This window comes from Athene noctua, chromosome 6 (assembly GCF_965140245.1).
Source record: "Athene noctua chromosome 6, bAthNoc1.hap1.1, whole genome shotgun sequence".
NCBI lineage: Eukaryota > Metazoa > Chordata > Aves > Strigiformes > Strigidae > Athene > Athene noctua.
In genome coordinates, this window is record NC_134042.1 from 23,542,044 (window position 1) to 23,562,056 (window position 20,013).

Here is a 20,013-nt window from a genome sequence, read left to right on the forward strand (position 1 = left end):
AAGATGTTGAGGCAACTGCAATCCCAGCTCAGAAATATTTACTGCTAATATCTGTGAGGTTCTCCCATACTAACTATGGGCTTATTTCTTTTCCAGAAAAGTTGATCCTGAATTTCTCTCTCAGCCCTCCTGAATGTGCAATATTTGAACCAGTGCCATCCTGTTAACTGGAGCTGGTGAGAAGGAGGCAATGGGGCGCTTGTTCCTGTCTTTCTTGCTGTACTTGGGATGGTCTCACATTTAATTCTCATGTCATGAGTAGTCTTGTAAGTCTTGGGGTCTGACTCAAGCGGACTAACACAGAAGGTGCCCTGTCTTACAGAGAAAGCTGTCCCAAAGTGGCCATTACAAAGTAAAACTTGCAATTTCATAGTGACAAACTGACAAAAAGTTCCTTTCCCAAACCTTTTATATCAATGACATCTGCAGACTTTGGGCTGTATTTCCCCTCTCAGACATGGTCTCTTGAAGAGTGAGATGTGTAGAAGTGAAAATAGCTGATTTGGCTTCTTTTGAGAGAACATTCTCTATTCCATCACTTACTATTTTCATTATTCAAGATATAATTGATTTTCTTCTTTTGACCCACCCAAAAAACTCCTTGGAAATGTGACTGCTTATTGTTCTACTATTGCTTTGAAGACCTATTTACTGCAAAACCAGAATCTTTCTCTTCTGCTACTATCAACCTGGAAACGAAAAAGGAAAATGGGAAGAAAGCAAAAGGTGACAAAAGAAAAAGAAAAATAAATATTTCCCCTAAAAATAGACCAACTGACTTGCAATAATTTACAGTGCAAGGGCTGGCACTTTGGCTGGCCTCTAAGCTTCATTTCCTTTGTTAGTGGTAACATAGAAAAACAAGTACAGTGTGGACTGCAAATATAAGACTGTTAACAAAATTTCACTGTACTGTCTCCATTAAGGTCCATGTTGCACTACTGCATGTGGTTATACGATTTATTTGATTGTCTATAATTGCCCCTTTGGAGCCATAGGATTCCATTTTCAGGTGTGAATCTCTCTGATATTAGAGGCTTATTGACTGAATAGTGTTCTTTGGAGCCATTAAATCCTACTAACAAGGTTCTTCTTTAATTGGTGGATCATTGACATAGTAGACGCCTAATTTTGGTTTCAGTACTGGACAGGTTTCCCAAGTTTCATCCTTGCAAGTAAGTTAATAGATCGTAGTCCCAATGTGGAATAGTATTATAGACTGTATTAGTACCTTTACACAAATTAGTACCTTTACTACCACAAAAGTGGTAGTAGTAATTAGTAATTAGTACCTTTACTGCCACAAAACCCATTGATTTTAGTAGAATTTTTTGCAGGGTAAAGGGAAATTCAGTATGAGTAAGAATATGAGTGTAAAAAGAACAGGTCTTCAGTATACATTCTGAAGTGTTATTGCAATCCTTATCAGGTATATTATGTATAACAAGTATGACATGTCAGTCAGGAATGGGATTTTCAGACTGGCAAAGTATTACTAGAGACAACAGAGTGGGTTAGATTATGCTTGCTGCATAGTCAATGGAAAAAAAAAAAAGATGTATGTGGATTCCTGTCCTTTGCAGGATGATTGCTTTACTAGTCTGTTAGGAAAGTGCTGCATTTCCTCGCCTCAGAATAAAACTAAAGGCCTGGCCTCTAATCTGATGGATTTTTAGTACATTTCACCAACAGCTGATGATGCAATATCATTTGTAGTGCACCACCTTTCCCTTTATCACAGTGACACTCATGTTTTGGGCACAATAAGAGGAACTTTGTTATGTCTCCAGTCTAAGCTTTAGTGAAGGAAAGAAAGCCTGTTTTGTGCCCTCTCTGCTTTCATCCTATCCAGTCTTCTTATCCCAGTCCTGTTGTCCAGGCAATGGAAGAATGGCAGTTGAAGGTGCAATAATAGGAGTAACGCTGAGCCTCTAAGACCATCATACAGAAACAGTCACCTCATCCAGACATTTGGCTTTTGGCAGCCCTTGGCTTTCTGAGTGCCATTCATGGTTCATCTTGACCACATCACCTGCCTCTGTTCTTACCTCTAATTCCAGCCTTCTCATAGTCCTGGGACTAAACTGTGCATGTCAAAGTCATGTCTGCCTAACTTGGACAAGAGGCAGGTTAACGTTCGTTTAAAACTTAACGTACTTATTTGAAAACTTGCCAAAAACTTATTTATGTGAGTAAGATACTGAGGCAGGCTGGCCTACTTCATATACGAGTGAACCTACCTCATTGCAGTGCTGCCTGGCTCTGGTTGATTCTGCTGCAAGTATCTTCTTTTGTTGGGGACTTTTAGTTTTGCTTTGAGCTGAAACCAAAACATGTGTCTGTGTGTATGTTTATGATTCAGGTATGGCAAAAGAATGAACATAATGTTTTAATGACATATCCATTCTGAGGATGTGTTGCTTTTTTGAAATAAGATGAGGAACACCATTTCTAGAAAAGCCTGCTTCTTGTCCTTGTGCACATACAGATACACATGAAAGCATCATAATATATTTTCGTCTGTTTACCCCAGAGCAGCTCAAGCTGTACAGTTTTGAATCCAGGCTAAATTTGCTTCACTGACACAAGAAAAAAGCCAAAGGAAATCCCTATTTCCTTACTCATTAGATGTGTTTATTTTCTTTTTCCTATTACCCTGCCTGTCGTAAAGTCTTCAAAAGATTAATCTAATTTATTTTATGTTTGCTGCTTTCCCATAAAGAGGTAATACCAACGCACTACAGAATGTTTTCTTCCTGTAATCCAGAACAGGGTAAACTCTTGCTATATTTTGGAATATACCAGACCCTTTGCACAGGGACAGCAAAAGTGCATGTTTACCATCTGCTGGGGAACGAGATTACGAAAGGGAGTAACTACAATATTAACATCTGAACCTCAGCCTGAAGGTTACAGGTATTGATGTACATCCATGCAAGGAAATTTCTCTTTTAAAGCCTCCTATTTAGCTCTGAGGCAGGATACAAAGTTTTAACAGTTTTAACTGTTCACTAAAGATAGCTGAAATTCTGATACTTGAAATTTTTAGGCAATTGGAAGGGGTTTCTTGGCATCTCATGTGTGATGTATGTTGAGAAACATCTTGATTTCTTTTAAGCTGTAATTCTAAGTGAATTCCACCAACCAGAAATAAAGTTGAGCCTAATTCATTACTTACTTGATTTTGTAAAGTTTCCACCTGTACCTTAAGTCATTTAATCTCTTGAATTTCCACACACATTCATTTGAAACTGCCCAGTGTGGTGATCTAGAAAAAAATTCAAGTTTGCCATGTCCACTACAGGCAAATGAATTTTTGAGTAGTGTGCTTCAGGATTATTACAAAAGCAAAACATAGCACTGATATTTATCCTACCTGTCTGATGCTTTCTCTACTTTTATTTTAGTATTTTCTGGTGACAAAAATGAAACCTTAGCAAATCATGCCACTTTTAATATTTCTCCTTTGGATATTTTTTGCTGGAAAGAGAATTTCTCAAATTGAATGAAAAGAGGATACGAACTGAAGGCATTTATAAACACAAACAGTGCCAGACTACAAAAATGGATCTTCCTGCCATCACGTCTGGCTTCTCTGTCTGAATGACTTGGCTTAGCCCCTGGAACCAAGTTAACCCCAACTTTGCAGTGTGTAATAAATAGCTCTAAAATATTTCAGCGTGAAAATGAATCTAATTAATCCCCTGTGTGAAACACAAGAAAAATAAGTCTTGGAAAAGCTATTTTGTATTTCAGTAGGGAAGATGCATTTACATCCAACACTGGTTTTCTTTTATTTTTAAAAGTTACCTTCCTGTAATTGCATGCTAGTTTAGAGCTAAGATAGGAGCATCTTAACAATAATGGGCACTTTTTTAACAGATTATTGCCAAAAGTGCATTCTTTATTCCAGGGAGACACTGTAATAGATACCAGCGCTTTAGTAATGATACAAGCAATCTGTAAGCTATTATAGTTTCTTTTATAGTAACTTAATCTTCATGTTGTTTTATACGTCTGGAATTTTAATAGTGTTTTTAATTTATGAAGAGAAGTATATTACGTATTACTAGTTACATGGGAATATGAGCTAAATAACAGACCATTGAGCTATATTCTTACAAACAAATATTTTGAAGTACTTAAACGAGCATAAGGAATAGAACAAAGAAATTAAAGAATGTCATACAGATATAATAGCAGCTTTTATAGAATGAGCCCAGAAGCATCTATTCTGGATTGTTACTGGTTTTAATGCATACATTGTAATTCTAGAGAAAAATGGGAAAGAACATGGCTACTTTTAGAATGCTATTTACAAATAAATATTTTATTTAAAATAAATATAGTTACTTAAATAATACATTTATTTGCATTATTGATTGCAAAGAAACACAAATTCCCATTTAAATTTTTAATGCTAATGAAATTAATGAATTCATATAAGCACTTGATTATATGTACAATGTAAGCACCTGTGTAGATTCTTGAAGGCAGTACAAAAATTACATATATTTTACTTTTAATTCATTGCCATTTTTAATATGTATAGAAACACACACTGTTCACAAGGAATATAATGAACTGTGCTCAGGCTTGTAAGAGAGATATCATAACACTTTGTTAAGCAGTGAGTTACAGAGAGTTATGATCAGTGTAGCAATTTAGTTGTTGTAATGCTATTAAAAGTAGGGCTTTTAAATAAAGTGAACCAGTTCACTGTTTTGAAAGAAGTCATACTCTACTTCAAACTGTCATTCTGTATTTCTGACTTGCAGTTAGATGATATTTCTAAAATGTCAGTCCCAGATTCTGTTGTGACCATCATCGTAATAAAATGTGACAGCAAAGATATTATATCAATACTTTTTCCATAATTAGCATTAAAGATCTCTCAAGGGTTAAGTACAAAGGTTTTCCACTGAATGGTCTGCAATCCTTGTGTCTTTAAAATCTTTTAATATAGCCAAGACTGGTGACAACCAGGAGACAAATCTATGAACAAACCCGTTTGGAGAGAATAGTTTTGTGGTGTGTGATGTATGTTACGTAAATGAGCTTATTAGGACTCTCATCTATTTTATTATTGGTGCCCAATTTAATAGAGGCATTTAAAAAACAATATTTCTGCCTGACTCCTTGAAATGAAGAAGATACATTGATATAATTGAGAGCAAATGATTGCATGTTGTGCCATTTAATCATGTCATTTTTCAATTGCTGTTTTTTGCACTTCACTGCATACTTATAGAATATTTAGCTTCAGTATAGATTAAGTCCCGCAGTATGCAACTGAGTAGAGTTCCCATATTAGGTGACATTTTCCTTTAACCTTGAAATAAGTAAAAGCACACAGGTTTGGCAGTATTTTTCTAAAAGATGACAAGTCATCATTCATTTCCTATCTTTGTCATTTAGCTTTTTTATTTTGAGGAATTACTTTTTTACTAATATTTTTTAAGGAATTTTGGGTTTTCTTTTTCATTCAGAAACAGAATTTCTTATTTTCACCATGTATCCTGTAAGAATGGAATTTAAAATACAGGGATGCATCACCCTGACAAGAGAAGTTCCAAAAGGCATTACCATTTCACAGAAAACACTGAAAACTACATTTTACTCAACATTTGCGAGCATATTGTTTCCTGTGTTCCCTTTATTGATGTATTAGTGCCATTAGCCATGATACTTAAAAGTTTTACATTAGCACTTTTGAAAACTAGCCAAAAATCAAACATAAAAAGGCAAATTACATTTTTTTTACGAGTTGCAGTTTGATTGTTGTAACAGTTTGATGCAGCTTCCATTTTCAGATTTTTCTTTAATTTCTGCACATGGTTGTTGTATTAAATAACAACAGTTCCATCTTCATTTTGTCTTCTATAAGGTAACAACTGATGCAATCAGATGGGTATCATTCTCTCCCTCACATACCCACCTCTTGTAATAAATAACAAGGTTAAGCCTTTAACATATGTAGGTTAGACAGAAACTTCCTCTCAGATCTGGTCATTCCAGATTTATCCCCAGTCGAGTTTCTTTTGTTTTCCTAAAAATGCCCAGTATTGTCCCTATGCAAAAACACAGTGTAAGCCTAGAAATAACATTTTTCTCAGTATACCTTGGTGTTTCTTCTGAACCTGAAAGGACAAAGAAAATCCATCTGTGTAAGTTACCGTTTGTCATCTTCCAACTATTTTTAAAGCTCTACATGGACCTTTATTATTCCTAATTGTAGAGCAAAAGCAAGAAAGATGGAAATGGTTCAAAGAACTTCAGATCACATAAAAATTCCCCAAGCCATATTCAATCAATGGTGCCACAGAAATCATATCGCAACTTTTTATGTGGTGATTATATGTGGATTATGTGGATTTAAGTGAACTAAACTAATCTTAAACTGACTTTTAAGCTATTTTTAAGCACAGGTAGTCCCACTAAACTCACTGAGAGTGAGTCCCACTTAGACCTTTTCAATGGTTAATATTAAACACCTGCTCAAGAACCCTGATGTAAGAGTGCTTCAGTGGCCAACTCATCTATCGTGTTGTGTGAGAAAGCCGACTTCCCATCCATGTCCTTTAGCTGCGCAGAGCAGGTGGTGCGGCACAGTGCAGGCGCCGGTACACTTCAGGAAGGCCGAGGGATGGAGAAGGATTGGAGCTTGAGGGGCTCTAATATTCCTCAACTTCCCACCTTTCTATTCCTCCCATATGCTCTGGCACTGCCTAAAGCTGCACACTGTTTCTGGTCATATGCCATTCACTTAGGTGTCACGCAGCTGTGCAGGGCACCTTCTGTTCCGATCATGGCTACTTCCATCCCCATAGATAGTGCCATTAGTCCATGGCTTGGAAAGAGTGTTTGATGTCATTTGACTCAGCAGGGGCTTTTCCAGATGATTTAAGGCATGGTATTAACAAGCTGTGAAAGTAGTTTCAGCTAGCCCTTTTTAGCTATGCGGGTGATAACTTCAAAGCACTGAAAATAGGAGTAGGCAGAGGAAAGAAAAATCTTCCAAGATTCTAGTGCATGGACAGGAATCCTCAGTATGGGAAACCACAACTCATAATAACATTATAATGAATAACACCTCAGTGTTATTAGAGTATCTGTTGTGAAGCAAAGGACTCAGACACAAAGTCAAGTTCATACACAGCAGCCACAGTTACTGTGTATACTTAGCCTGCAGCAAAAAAGTCAAATACGTTAATTTAAGAGACACTGCAAATGAGTTAAGTGAATATGTTTTTCCCACATCGGCAGAGCTTTGGATTGTATTTACAGTTACCACAGCTCAATGGACACATGATAGTGTGAGAAGCCACAATCAAAAGTGTCTGATCTCTTAATCTACACTTCAGCAAATCTTCTGTACGCACAGGAGACTAAGTAAGCCTAAGTGATGCTCCTCAGTCTACTGTGAGATCATTTCCTAATTTTCTGAACCATCAAGTACTCAGTAGCTTACTATAGCAGCTGTAGACGATCAGACTCAAGCCTCAGTAGAGATACTCATCTTTCTTTTCTTATTTTTTTTAATTAATCACAAATCATAGCTGTTAATTCACAATGTAGGATTTACCTTGAAAATAATTCAAGTAACCATGGTCCTGGAAGCATATTTTCTGTGTACAATTGCCACAGTGACAGATTTTTATACAAGCATCCATTTTAACAATAGCAGAACATGGGTGTAGATGCAACACTGTGAGTTGTCATGTCATAAGATACAGGCAATCATTGTGTCCCTTTAGGACACCGTATACCAGACCCTAATACTGTTTAAATTCATTATTACTAGTCCTATTATATAGGGTTTGAAGATGTCTTTACATGATTAAGTTCTCTGGCTTTTAAAGTATTGTTGCTATAACGAACTCTTTCAACACACTGCTAGCTACAAGTACTTCATTCTTCTCCCGTTTAATATTAACCATAATATCATGTAATAAAATTGAAACAAAAGTGCCATAGGCCTAATTGTACTGTCACAGCCATGTAAATCAGAAATAGCTTCAGTAAAGCTACTGTTATTATGCTGGTGTAAAACTGATGTAAATTAGAAATGATTTGGATGCTGTAGCTCTGCTTCAGGTAACACAACGTAAAGGCCTCACTTAAACTCCCATACAATGGCTCATGAATGAAATACTCCTTACCTCATTATATTATAAGGTATTGTATCAAAAAAGAACAATATTTATAAGAGATTACATAATCATATAGATCAAGGTAAGTAATGTTATGGGGCCAGATTCTGAGTTGTATTGACTTCCATTAATACAGATGTACATAGATTTGACTGCCATCAGTATATCACTTACCATCACTTCCATAAAACTGAATTGCTTAGCTGTTATAAAATGTAAAATAAGAACCCTGACTTTATCTTTAGATAGATTTTTTGGTATGGTTTGGTTTGGTTTTTTTCCGATGTGACATTAGGATAATGAACAGCATCATAAAGAAAATGTGCCAGATGTGGTGGTTACATGAAGAACTATGAAGGAAACTAGTAATGAACTCTAGGAAAAGAAATAAGGGTGAGTTCAGGAAATGTAAGTGAAAATGCAGCTCTGGTATAAATTGAATAATAAAATTCCTGGTCATATTTTGCCATAAATAGTGGTTTGGGAATTTGTCATTCGCCGTATTTAAAATTCAGAAATATTAAAGGTACAGGGTTTTCTCATTATAGCAGTAATAGAATTCTAGCTATTACAGAGTTAGGGTGATTTAAATAGCTATAGAATGCATTATATCGATAAGTGGAACATCTGTATGAAATGTCCACCTGCTAATATACTACTCAGTGTACTTTACATTGAAATGTACTTAATCATTTTAAGATGTCTTCTAATGAAGCCTTATCAGGATTAAAATTTTGAACACAAATACTTTTAGGCATTAAAACTTCCACTTTAAATGAGATTGCGTTGTCTTGTTTACCCTTGTTGATTAATAAGCAATCTGTTAACTGTTAGAATGGCCCAACCGTGCCAGTGAAAGTAGATTAGTAATTCAGCCATGTTTGTGGGTTTAATGATAATTTCTCTTGAAGGCTTTGAATAAAAAAAAATCTCTTGCACACTATACATAGGCAAAGAAAAGATATATATTTTTAGATGTCTATACCAATGTTTTGCTTCAGACTTTCAGCTTAATATCGTTGATCAAGCACATACTTCCAGCAGCAAAATGCTCCTTTGAGATACAACATTGCTAGGTATAAATTCCAATTTTTAAAGAAAAAGTGATGTGAAAATCTGGAACTTGAATTCACTTTCTATAGGATGTTATTGGTTTGCTAATAAAATTCAGGAGGACATGTCCTGATTTTTATCAGTTAACGCTTGTGAACAGATTTGAGAGATGCAGTGGCTTTTTTTGTTTACTTATTATGATTAACTGGAAGCTTTAAGGCAAATATTCTGTCTTCAAAAAAGACGATAGTTCAGATTTTCTCATGGGGTCATGCACTTTCATCTGTAGCAACCCACAGAGGGAAACAGATGTTGGCAAGTTACAGTTCAGTTTAAATTATCTGGAAAGCTCCCACGTGTGGAGTGGAGTACAGTCCTGTTAAATTCAGGAGTAGCACACGCCTATGATAATTGATGAATACTTGAACCATGCAGTGCTATAAAAGTATAGGGTCTCAGAAGCTGTGTTGAAGCAGTCATCCTCAGATGCATTTGTGCCTTCTGAACCCCAACTTCATAGATATTATTATTAAAACAGATTATGAGTTAATAAAATCCTGATTTGACGTTGGATGACAGTAGAGTGTGATTGTGGATAAGACCATACCTGAAAGCACCCCACGCCATTAACTGCTTCTGGGTGGTAGATACATCTTTAGTTTTGGCATGTAGGATGCATTATTTACACTGCTGTTGCATGAGATTCTCAATATATTTACTTGGGTTTCTGGCACAGAACGAACATATCCTGTCTCCCATTAATATTCACCTATATTAGGGTTTAGTGATTGCCTCCTATCATGCAGTTCAGGTCAGACTGCATTTTTGGGAGCACTGGGATCAGTATGATGAAATAAATGCAATGAATTACTCAACTTTAAGAAGGATACAGTTATCACAGTACTCTTACATTTACTCGAATATGGAACTACCCGGGAAATATTTTATAACAAAAAACATCTGTAAAGAATTTTATACCGAATTTTCTCCTTCCTTAAGGTTTCTTCTCTGACAGGGTACATATGACCCATAGTTTCTATTGTTTTTTTCTAAAAATACATATATTCTCATTGCATGACTACAATTTCTTCCCCCCATTTTTTCCTGAAGAATTTCTGAAACTGATTACTGTCAGGGTAACTCATTTCAGATGTGTCCCAGCTGAATGAAAAAAAAAGGAAGAATAAACCAGTCTACATCATAAAACTTTCGGCATTATTGAGACAGTTAGCTATGCATGGCATTTGTTTGAAGAAGACTGAAAGTAGCTTTACTCCTTCTGTGTTAAGATTAAGACCGTGTTTATCTGAAAATAAAACTCTAAGCTTTGACACTAAGTATTGGAATTAATGGAAGAGCTAAAAAAATCTCTGTTCTAAGACAGAGATTGGGCACCATTATATATCAGATAATGGTCAATGTTTTCATTTGCAATGTATTCCACTCTGACATCTGTTGTTTGTCTATCCTGCAGTCTCTATGCTGTGAGATCAAACAGAGACGTCGTGGGGTAGCCTCCGTGCTGCGATTATGCCAGCACCTCCTGGATGACCAGGAGACCTGCAACCTAAATGCAGATCACCAGTCCATGCAGTTGATAATTGTAAACCTTGAGAGGAGGTGGGAAGCCATTGTCATGCAAGCTGTCCAGTGGCAAACAAGGCTACAGAAGAGATTGGAAAAAGACTCGGTGAGTGATACTTCCTTTAAAAAGATCTCATGTGGTTTCATTCTTCACGAGAGACATTTTTTCAATGCAAGACAAACACATTCATCTAGAGTGTTTTCTTCTGACTGAAGATGCCATTCCTAGTCTCTACTGCCAACAAGTGAAGCTTTAGTTTTCCACAAAGCATTGTATTCTATAGACAAAACTGAGTTATAAGATAAACTCACAATATACATGTTCTGTTTGCTGGATATTTAGTCTCATCACGTCTGATCCTGTCAAGGAATGAAAACAGTCTTCTCTCGTTGCCAGGTTGCTCAGTACCTAACAGAACTGAGCCCAGAGATATATTTCACTGATTGTAAATATATTTCAGAAAAGGTATTTTCTGTATAAGACTGGTTTCAATTAACATCCCAGCAGTAGATATGTATTTCACATAGAATATGATGGGTATGTGATTGATATAAAATTCTGTGTTATATGAATATAAGTAAAATGCATTAATTTGCTTTTATCTCAGGGAAAGGATTCCTAAAAGGCAAAATATCACTCTGCTTAAACTATTAAGTGGCATGAATTAGACTCGTTTTCTACAGAGTAAAACTATATTACAAAGCAGTATCTACATTTAAACAATAAACTACAGGGGAACAAAATAATTCCTACTGTAACACCATTGACTGTAATGGATGAATTGGCTCAGCATGTTTTGTGCTACTATCATAATGCTGAAGTCTGTATACTGCAGCTACATTGACAGCAATGATAACCCTGTGTAGTGCATGTACTGAAGAGCCTTGATGAGATTTGGGAACAAGTGACATATATTTAGCTTACAGAATTTTTTAGATTTATATCAAATAAGTAAAAGGAAAAAATGCTTGACACTTACATGATTCCTAACAATTATCTGACTAACAGTGAAATAGTACTTTTGACTTCTTTTCGGTAAAGTTCCTTTACAAAAATAACAGAAGCTGTAAATCTCTTGTTCAGTTATGATAGTGTAGTATGAAGATATACAAGACATTGTTCAGAAACATTAGCAGTTCCTGAGTGAAAATACTATTATTCTAAATGGGCCAAGAAATGGTGAGTTAGTGAGGAGGATGCTGTGGACAAGTGAACCGTTGAAGGTAATAACAATCTGTTGCCTGCCTGCCTTTATCAAATGTTCTAAAGTAGGAGTGCTCCTCCGCCTGTTTGGTTTATTGGCTGCTTTGCTTTAGGTACTGAAATAGAAATGGGACTTGAGGAAGGAACATGTTTGAACAGACTTTCAGGACAAGTCAAAAGGGACATGTTTCTGTATGAGGCAACATGGAAGAAAGACATAATTGAAAAGCAGATGGAGCATCAACATTGTTTTTATAAGCATGAGTAGTCAACTGACAATATGAGATGTAGATAATTGAGGAGAGTCAGTTAAGCCCTCAAAAAGTTAATCTGTTTGAAAGAAGTATAAAAATGATGAAACTACATGTGATTGTACAAGGGTACCGAGAAAAGAAAATACTATTTTTCAGACTTATACATCTGTGTGCAGAGAGGAAAGTAACAACTGAAGAGGAATGCTATTGGAAACAACCAAGGAGATCAGCTAAGAGCTCTCACTATATGACCAGCAGAAAAAGGTCAAATCTTAATGATGTTAAGATTCCTCTAATAGAGCTAGTGAGAGCTGTAGGTGCCACTGCTGATGCAGATTACCAGAGGGAGAACAGTCATACTGACAGAGCATGAAGAAAAGATGAGATCTGTGGAGGACAGAGCAAGAGTTCCAATTTTTCTGTGCTTAGTTTATGCTAATGGACATTAAGAAGGAAATATTTAAAAGACAGGCAGAAGACCGGGGTTAGATGCAAAGGAGTTTACTTCAACCCTCAGTCCAGAGATAGGTACTGCAGGTATCTGAATGTATATTATCATCTAAAAAGGAGAAAATGGAAGTAGGTAAAGAAAAAGGATTGTTCAAGTCTAGTGAAAAGCAGAAGAGGAAGAAAGAACAATAGGAAAAAAGCACAGAGGGGGTAGAAAAAGAATCTAGAGAGCAGAAAAATCCAAGGCAGTAATTTGTTGAGAATTTGATCAAGTAGAATCAAAAGTAAAACAGAAGCTGATAAATAAAGATCATAAGAAAACGTTAGAGAAATTACAGTGGAATTGAAGGAAGAAACAGTATTAGTGAGGATCCAGAATGAAGTTGAGTAGAAAGTGGAGGTAAGCGTTTTAAAAAATACATTCACATTTACATGAGAGGGAAGTCAAGAAATAAATGACATCTCAACAGTGGCAGAGAGACAACGTTCTTGAGTTTTGATGGTAGTGAATCTGGGAGAGAAAGAAATGAGAACAGAAGTAAGAGAAGTCAGCAGTGAAATAAGATGGGCAAGTGAATGGATTAGAAGATAAATGTGAGACAGGAATAGAAAAGACTGATAAACAATGAAAAATATAATAACTTTTTAGTTCTCTTGAGAAACACTGGTTATATTTTTGTGATCCATCTTCAGAATATTTTTAGTCGTATTACATCAGTAGCTCTAGTAAACTGTTGGTTAGAGCTACATAAAATGTTTAATGAACTGACTAGCAGTAGAAAAAACAGTTGCATTTTGGAGCATCAAAACCAAATGCATGCAGTATTAGGCAACAGCCAAACCAAAAAATAGTTCTCAGAATCCTGAATTTTAGTTGCTATATGCTGTATATAACTGCCCAAGAGAGATTGGACTGGATTTCTACTGTGTTTCTCTAAAAGGTAAAGTACCACAACAATGAGTTGCCTTTTTCATCTACAAAACTTAGTATTTTCTTGCGGTAAATATATATCTTCTCTTGAACCTGGAATGGAAACAAGTTACATTTGTGAGATAGCTAGAGAGTTCTGGCCAGAGGTGCAAGTTACTGCAGTGAAAGCATATTATCTCCTTTTGCATGTGGGCAGCTGCCGTTGGAAGCAATTTGCTGTTTGTACCTGCAGCTACTGTAAAGAAACTGTTATGAGCTAGTTAGAGCATGGCACTGCTCTTGCAGCAGGACTGAAATCTTGTGTTTCTGTTTGGGATTGCAGTCAATCAGGAGTTGAGGCATGGTGAGGGTACAAGTACAGCATCTTGCTTGATATCCGGACACTTGAAACTTCACAAGAATCATGCTGCTTTGTTCCCACGTTGCCTGAGGTAGTCTGGAGTTATTTGCTGGGCTGAGTTGACTTTCACTGGGCAGGAGGTGTATCATTCTTTCTGCTGAGAAATGGCAGCTGTTTAGAGCTATCATGATGCTCATCTAATTTTCACTGTGAGCTGTTTTCTTTTGGAACTTCTCATCCTTGGCGTGTTTATAATCATATGATTCTTTGAAGTATGTCACTATCTACAAGTTTCTCATGTTGATAAATATCTGTATTCTCAACATTTAAAGATGCCCCAGCCACTGCAGAATTCAGGTTTCTTTTTCTTCCCTGGCCTGAGTTGGCATGTTCTAACCTTCCTTTTCACTCAGTTCCTGTGTAGTCATTTCTTGGGTAGGTACCAGAACTGTTTCTTCTGCTTCCCTATCTCTCTCTATTGGATGGTGTGCCAGTCTTGGCACACAAACAGTATCCCTTGGTAACAAGTCTTTATTTGTGGTTACCCACAAAATACTGTAATTTATGAAAACAAATGAGATGTTTTTATACCCTGATGGCATCTGACTCATTCATGGCATCTGGCTTGGTAGCAGTAAATAAGATAGCCCAAATTATTATATATTGCGTCATAAAAGTACAAGAGTCCCTTGCATCTTCTACTGTCTTTAATTTCTGTACTGGGATCTTCCTTTGTCCTGTTTCTGCCCCTTTTTACATTCAGTCACTTATCTGGGCCACTTATAGCATTACAAAGGTATGCTGGAATTGAACACAAAAGGCTTTTAGGTTTCTTTTGAATTGTTTGTCTTCATTGAGGGTTTTCAGCAATGTTTAATTTTGCTCAACTTTTCCAATAGCAGACACCATAAGTTAACCAATAACAGGAAGATAGTAACATGTACTACAAGCACCTAAAGTCTGGTAAAATATGTCTTTCTCATAAACCAAAAGTTATGTCTCAAATGTGAAATTGTCAACAAAAATCACTTCAGGAGGATTAAATGTGGCTAGATTCAGTAGGTTAATCTAGCTATAAAGAATTAAGAATTCATACAGTGAAAAATCCGAAGATTACTTTTAAAAAACAGTAGGACACTTGCCTGTTACTGAAAGCAGTCCTAATCTGTTTTAGCAAAAGAGGTTTTTATTTCCCCCATCTGTTGTTTTTTTGTTTTGGGTTTTTTTTGTGTTTGTTTGTTTGTTTGTTTTGGGTTTTTTTGTGGTAAATTCTTTTCCCCCAGATTTATCTTTCCATAGTTTGCTGATATAATGTTATATGTCACCTAAATTTTAGCTTCAGAATTACACAGATGCCTTATAGTTTGCCTAACAAGACCCTGCTGGCAATTATCTTAAAAGCAAAAGGAGTCTGTCTGGCAATTGCAACAGCAATAGCAACAATCTTTAGTCAACTATACCCAAAATTGCCATCTAAAATTCCTGCTCAACAGCTGGAGAAGCTTTAACTCACTATACACTTTCCTTTAGAGGTTGTAGTCTACTTGAAAGACTGAACAGTTAAAAAAGTATCTGGGACAGACTCAGTCATGGTCATGCCCACAAGTTTACAACAGTTAAGTCAAAGCGGGAATGTTTAAGTTGTTTTATGCATTTTTTTTCCATCTTTTGCTCAGCCAGAGATATACTCAATGTAAGTTATGTGTTTAGCCTCAGCGGATTATTCCAGCCACTACAGATGTTCACAGTTTGGGGATGTCCTTTCCAGGTCTCTGTATAGAAAGCTACAATGAGCTGATCATGGAAATTCACTTTTCTGGACTGTTTTACCAATACTGGATTATAGAAAACTGTTACACTGCTATGGCTGAGAGACAAAACTGTGGTTTCTAATGGATTTTATTTCTTAAATTGCAGTTCAATATTCCTACCTTTTTGGTGACTGGAGAAACTGCTTTTTCTCCAGACTGCTCATTCATTGAATGAGAAACATATCTGTTTTATGGAGCAGACAATCTCTTATTCAACAGAGAGGGCTAATTATTGAAGGGACAGTATTAATCATGCTTTTTAAATGGAGATTTTGAGCTAAGGCGATTTGGGTTAAGATGCTGTAATTCTCACATTGTCCTGAAAATGTCTGAAATATTTGTCTGATCACTAAGTTCACTACTATGATTCATGACATTTTTTTTTTTTTTAAATTTCTCTTGTTGTCCTGAGTCATCCCATGTGTACACTACACTGTATGTCCAGCAAAACTCCCATCTATATTGGCTTGAAAGTATGCTGTACATCCAGCCATATAATTGAAAATAATAAGGCCACAATAAATGGGATGGCCTTGGGGTATAACACCCAAGGGATTCAATTGGTGTCGCTTTGCATCAATGTCCATGCATCATGGTAATTGAGGTAACATAACCAATTACCACATTTTAATTAGAGTTGTAAGGACTTGGGAAATTCTGCAATGGTGAGAGAGCTCACTTAAAAAGAAAAAAAAAAAAGGGCACCTCTCTCTTTTCCACAAGTTTGTTTCTTAGGAGGTAAAGAGCCTGCTTAAAGCTCTTTTTAGGATTTTTTTTCCAACTTCCTTTAGGTTTCATTCTCTGTAATGGACTTTGAAAAAAAAAATTGATTAAAAATACTATATTGCTTCAGATCTGGTGTCTTTATCTTTTTTCCTCCATTCATCTGTTTCTGTAATGCTTTCTGGAAAAAAACCCACCCAGTATTTAATAATGCTAGGCATGGTCTCTCCCTTTTACATCTCTATACTTAATTCACTGGTGAAATATTTTTCCAAGCCATGGAATGACACTTGTTCTAAGCTTAAAAAACCCCACATAAACCCCCTTTCTTCAGAGGTAAAAAATGAATTTGATATTGTTCAGTTGTTTGTCAGATAGCTCCACTAAACAAAAACTTGGTTTCTAAAATATTCTTATTTTATCACAAGCCATTATTTTGTAAAGTGGGATCTAGCAAAAATCTTACAATTTAGAAGTTCATCAGGAGTGCCTATTACAGCAAAGTACTGAGTGATGATTAACTTAATTGGCTGAGGAGAGCATACTACATTGCTGTAAAGTGCTGAACACCTATTACCTGATCTAGCCTTCACAAAGCAATTATTAAATGACTTATGTTTGCACCTTTACAAATTGTTTTTTTCATTATTTATCATAAGTACTTTTTGTTTTGATGTTGGACCTCTTTATATAGCATATGACAGGACAATCTTGATTGTATTTGTTTCTGTCAGTCATCTTGTACTTATATTTCAACACTGAAGGTCACTCATTTGGGTGCTTTCTTAAAATATATTTTTTTTTAAGTGAATAGATATTTGATTGTAGAGTCTATGATGTGGTGCACCACCCTCAGACCTGAGGTACATATGCATTTGAGCTTCTGCGTTGCATTGCAAGCCTGATTTGTGACATGGAATAATTATCTGCAGGACCTAAAATAAATGGTGAACATAGGCCTAGATTCTTCTTGGGCTTTAACTGAAGATAGGTGATATGCCCTGCATTCTTGCAAGAAATTCTGTCTTTCTTATCATTTTCTTGAGGACTAGCCATAGTTATGACGGCAGCCATCACAGCCATATGCAGAGTCTGGATGATCTGGCAAAACTGAAGCTGGTAAAATTCTCCTTGTGGAGCAGATCCTGGTAAAAAATATGCAGACTCAGTGGAGTTTAGACAAATTAAATAAAAATTCAGATAAATGCTGTGTTATATTCTTGAGAAAATCTCCTGAGGGGTCAGATGCAGCAGTAAGTTTTCAGAGTTAATAAAAGAAGAAAGAATACATTTAAGTCTTTCTGCACAGGACTCTTCTCTTTCCTCAGAGACTGTAGAACTTTCTGTCACAGCTAACAATCCAGAAGTGAAATACTCCATGCAATGTTACCAATCTGCTAAATTATTCAACTGTTTCCCTCACCCTGGCAGACGTTGCCATGCTTTGCCAGGCTTTGTAGAATGATAGGAATCCCAAGGTATATATTCAAACTCATAACCCCAGACAAACCAGAACTAATTCCAGTTCTCTGAGAGAGCAAACCCTCAGAGGTGGTCATCTGAGGTCACTGCCACCAAGTCAGACTTTTAGCTGTTGCTCCAATTTTAATCATGTTATGGACCCTTTAGTTGTTGGCTGGATCAGGCAAAAAGAGGCTGGTAGTTAATCCAGACTGTAGAGACTAAGGCAGCCCTATTTCACTATTTCACAGTCTCTGTTAGTCCGTAGTAAGCCTGAGCTTTCCCCCTGGTGAGGAAGAAAGGTAGAAGTACATACTCCTAACTTTCTCTGGAGTCTCAGAAGATGATTTGGGTGTAGGCTGAATTGTTCAGGTTGAGAGAAAATGTACTCACCAATTCTGCCTTGTTGCTTCTGTGACCTTTGTTCTTTTCTGTTAATGAAAAGAAAGAGAGCACTGAAAAGAAAGTCTTCATGTGTAGCACAGGTTCGGTATGAACAATGCTAGGAATAGGGTTTCCTGTAGAGCTTCTTCCAGTGCAGTTTATCTTTGCTCCATAAGATGAACCACCTAGAGCAGAAAGAGTAGTTCAGCATTCTTGTTCTTTCAGTCCTTTTCTCTACACTGAAATTTTCAGACCTACGTTTCCTGCTAATGTTGATGGTATTGATTACATATGAATTTTTAGTTTGCATTATAATGAACCTACAAGAATATTTCTTGTAGTTCATTCAGCCACAGTCCTACAGTAACAAATTTCAGTCACCATCCACCTCAGCTGGCCTCAATATACTTCTTTGAGATGCATAGTTCTCTTCTGTAACTCCTTGCTAATTCTGCACACATTGAGTTTCTTTGCCTTCTTCAAGGTACCCAGCAAACTTTCTAACATGAGAGGTGAAAGTTACTTTTTTGTTGTTGGCATGAGCACAGGAAGATAAATGAAATTACATTACAAGCAAAGAGTTATTTTAATGAGAACATCAGCCGCCACAATACTTAATTACTCCAAGCCCCCTTTGATTTCGTTTTTTTTTTTTTTCTTGACAAAGCACACAATATTTCTATGCAATATTTGAAATTTACTTGCTTTTTAGAAGACAAGTTTCTTTATGAGTCTGGAAATGCTTCATAATGTCTGATCATAGTTTTAAACACAAAGACTATAAAAGCAAAATAAAAATATATTTCCCAATATTATTTTTAAACCAAACATGGTTGCTCAATCATGTATAGCTACTGTCCACAGCTCGTAGTGCAGTGAAAAACTAGCTTCAGGTATTTAAGGCAGAAAATATCATGATAGCAGTGTTACAGGACTAGGCTCCTGCTGTTATAATTAGCTCAAAGCATAGTGTCTGAATTGAGTATGAAATACTGCATCTGTACTAATGTTTTGGTGCTGTTTTGGAGTTAGGTGACGGAATTTCATAGCAGCTAGAAAGCTGGTAATACTTCTCTGCTGATCTGATTTTTTTAAATGGTTGGTGTTTACAAACCCTCAAGAGATTTAAAATGCTAGTGAGGCCTTCAAAAGTGCCAGTTTATCACATGGCTCTGTAATGCAACATATGATCATGAAAACACTGTCATATTTCTCATAATTAATAGCATTTGACACTCATCAGTGGTGTATCTAACATTCTTAATTTCTTTGCATTTATAGATAACTACAATATCAGTAATTCAACTTGTTATGATCTTTTAAAAATAAATATTCATTGACTAATTAGAAAAGTTCGGGTTTTGAGACACCAGAATTCAATCTTATAAAATCTATAAATGTGAGAGAAATGTGAGCTTTATAACTTTATAATGGGAAAAGTGTAGCAAGTTTAGGTATTTATAGCATGGTGGCATATATTCTATCAACCATCTGTCAATCTATTAATCTTCTTTTCCATTCTACAAATTAGATAATTGTTGAAACAGTGTAGGTAAAACAATTTCCACAGCTTTGATAAAAAGATATTTCCTACTCCTGAAATGTTCATTAGAACTGTAAGATGCCTAAAATCTTCCAGTGAATTCTCAGGAATAATCAGTTTTA

General features: G+C 36.1%; 1 protein-coding gene across 3 annotated transcripts in view; it reads left to right on the forward strand.

Annotated features, from left to right (window-relative positions):
• Positions 1-20,013, forward strand: part of AKAP6 (A-kinase anchoring protein 6) — a 297,564-nt gene that overhangs the window by 254,174 nt on the left and 23,377 nt on the right. For all 3 annotated transcript variants that reach the window (XM_074909861.1, XM_074909863.1, XM_074909862.1), the window contains exon 12: positions 10,681-10,896. In XM_074909861.1, the coding sequence (XP_074765962.1) occupies positions 10,681-10,896 (216 nt within the window). The remainder of the gene's footprint in view (positions 1-10,680; positions 10,897-20,013) is intronic.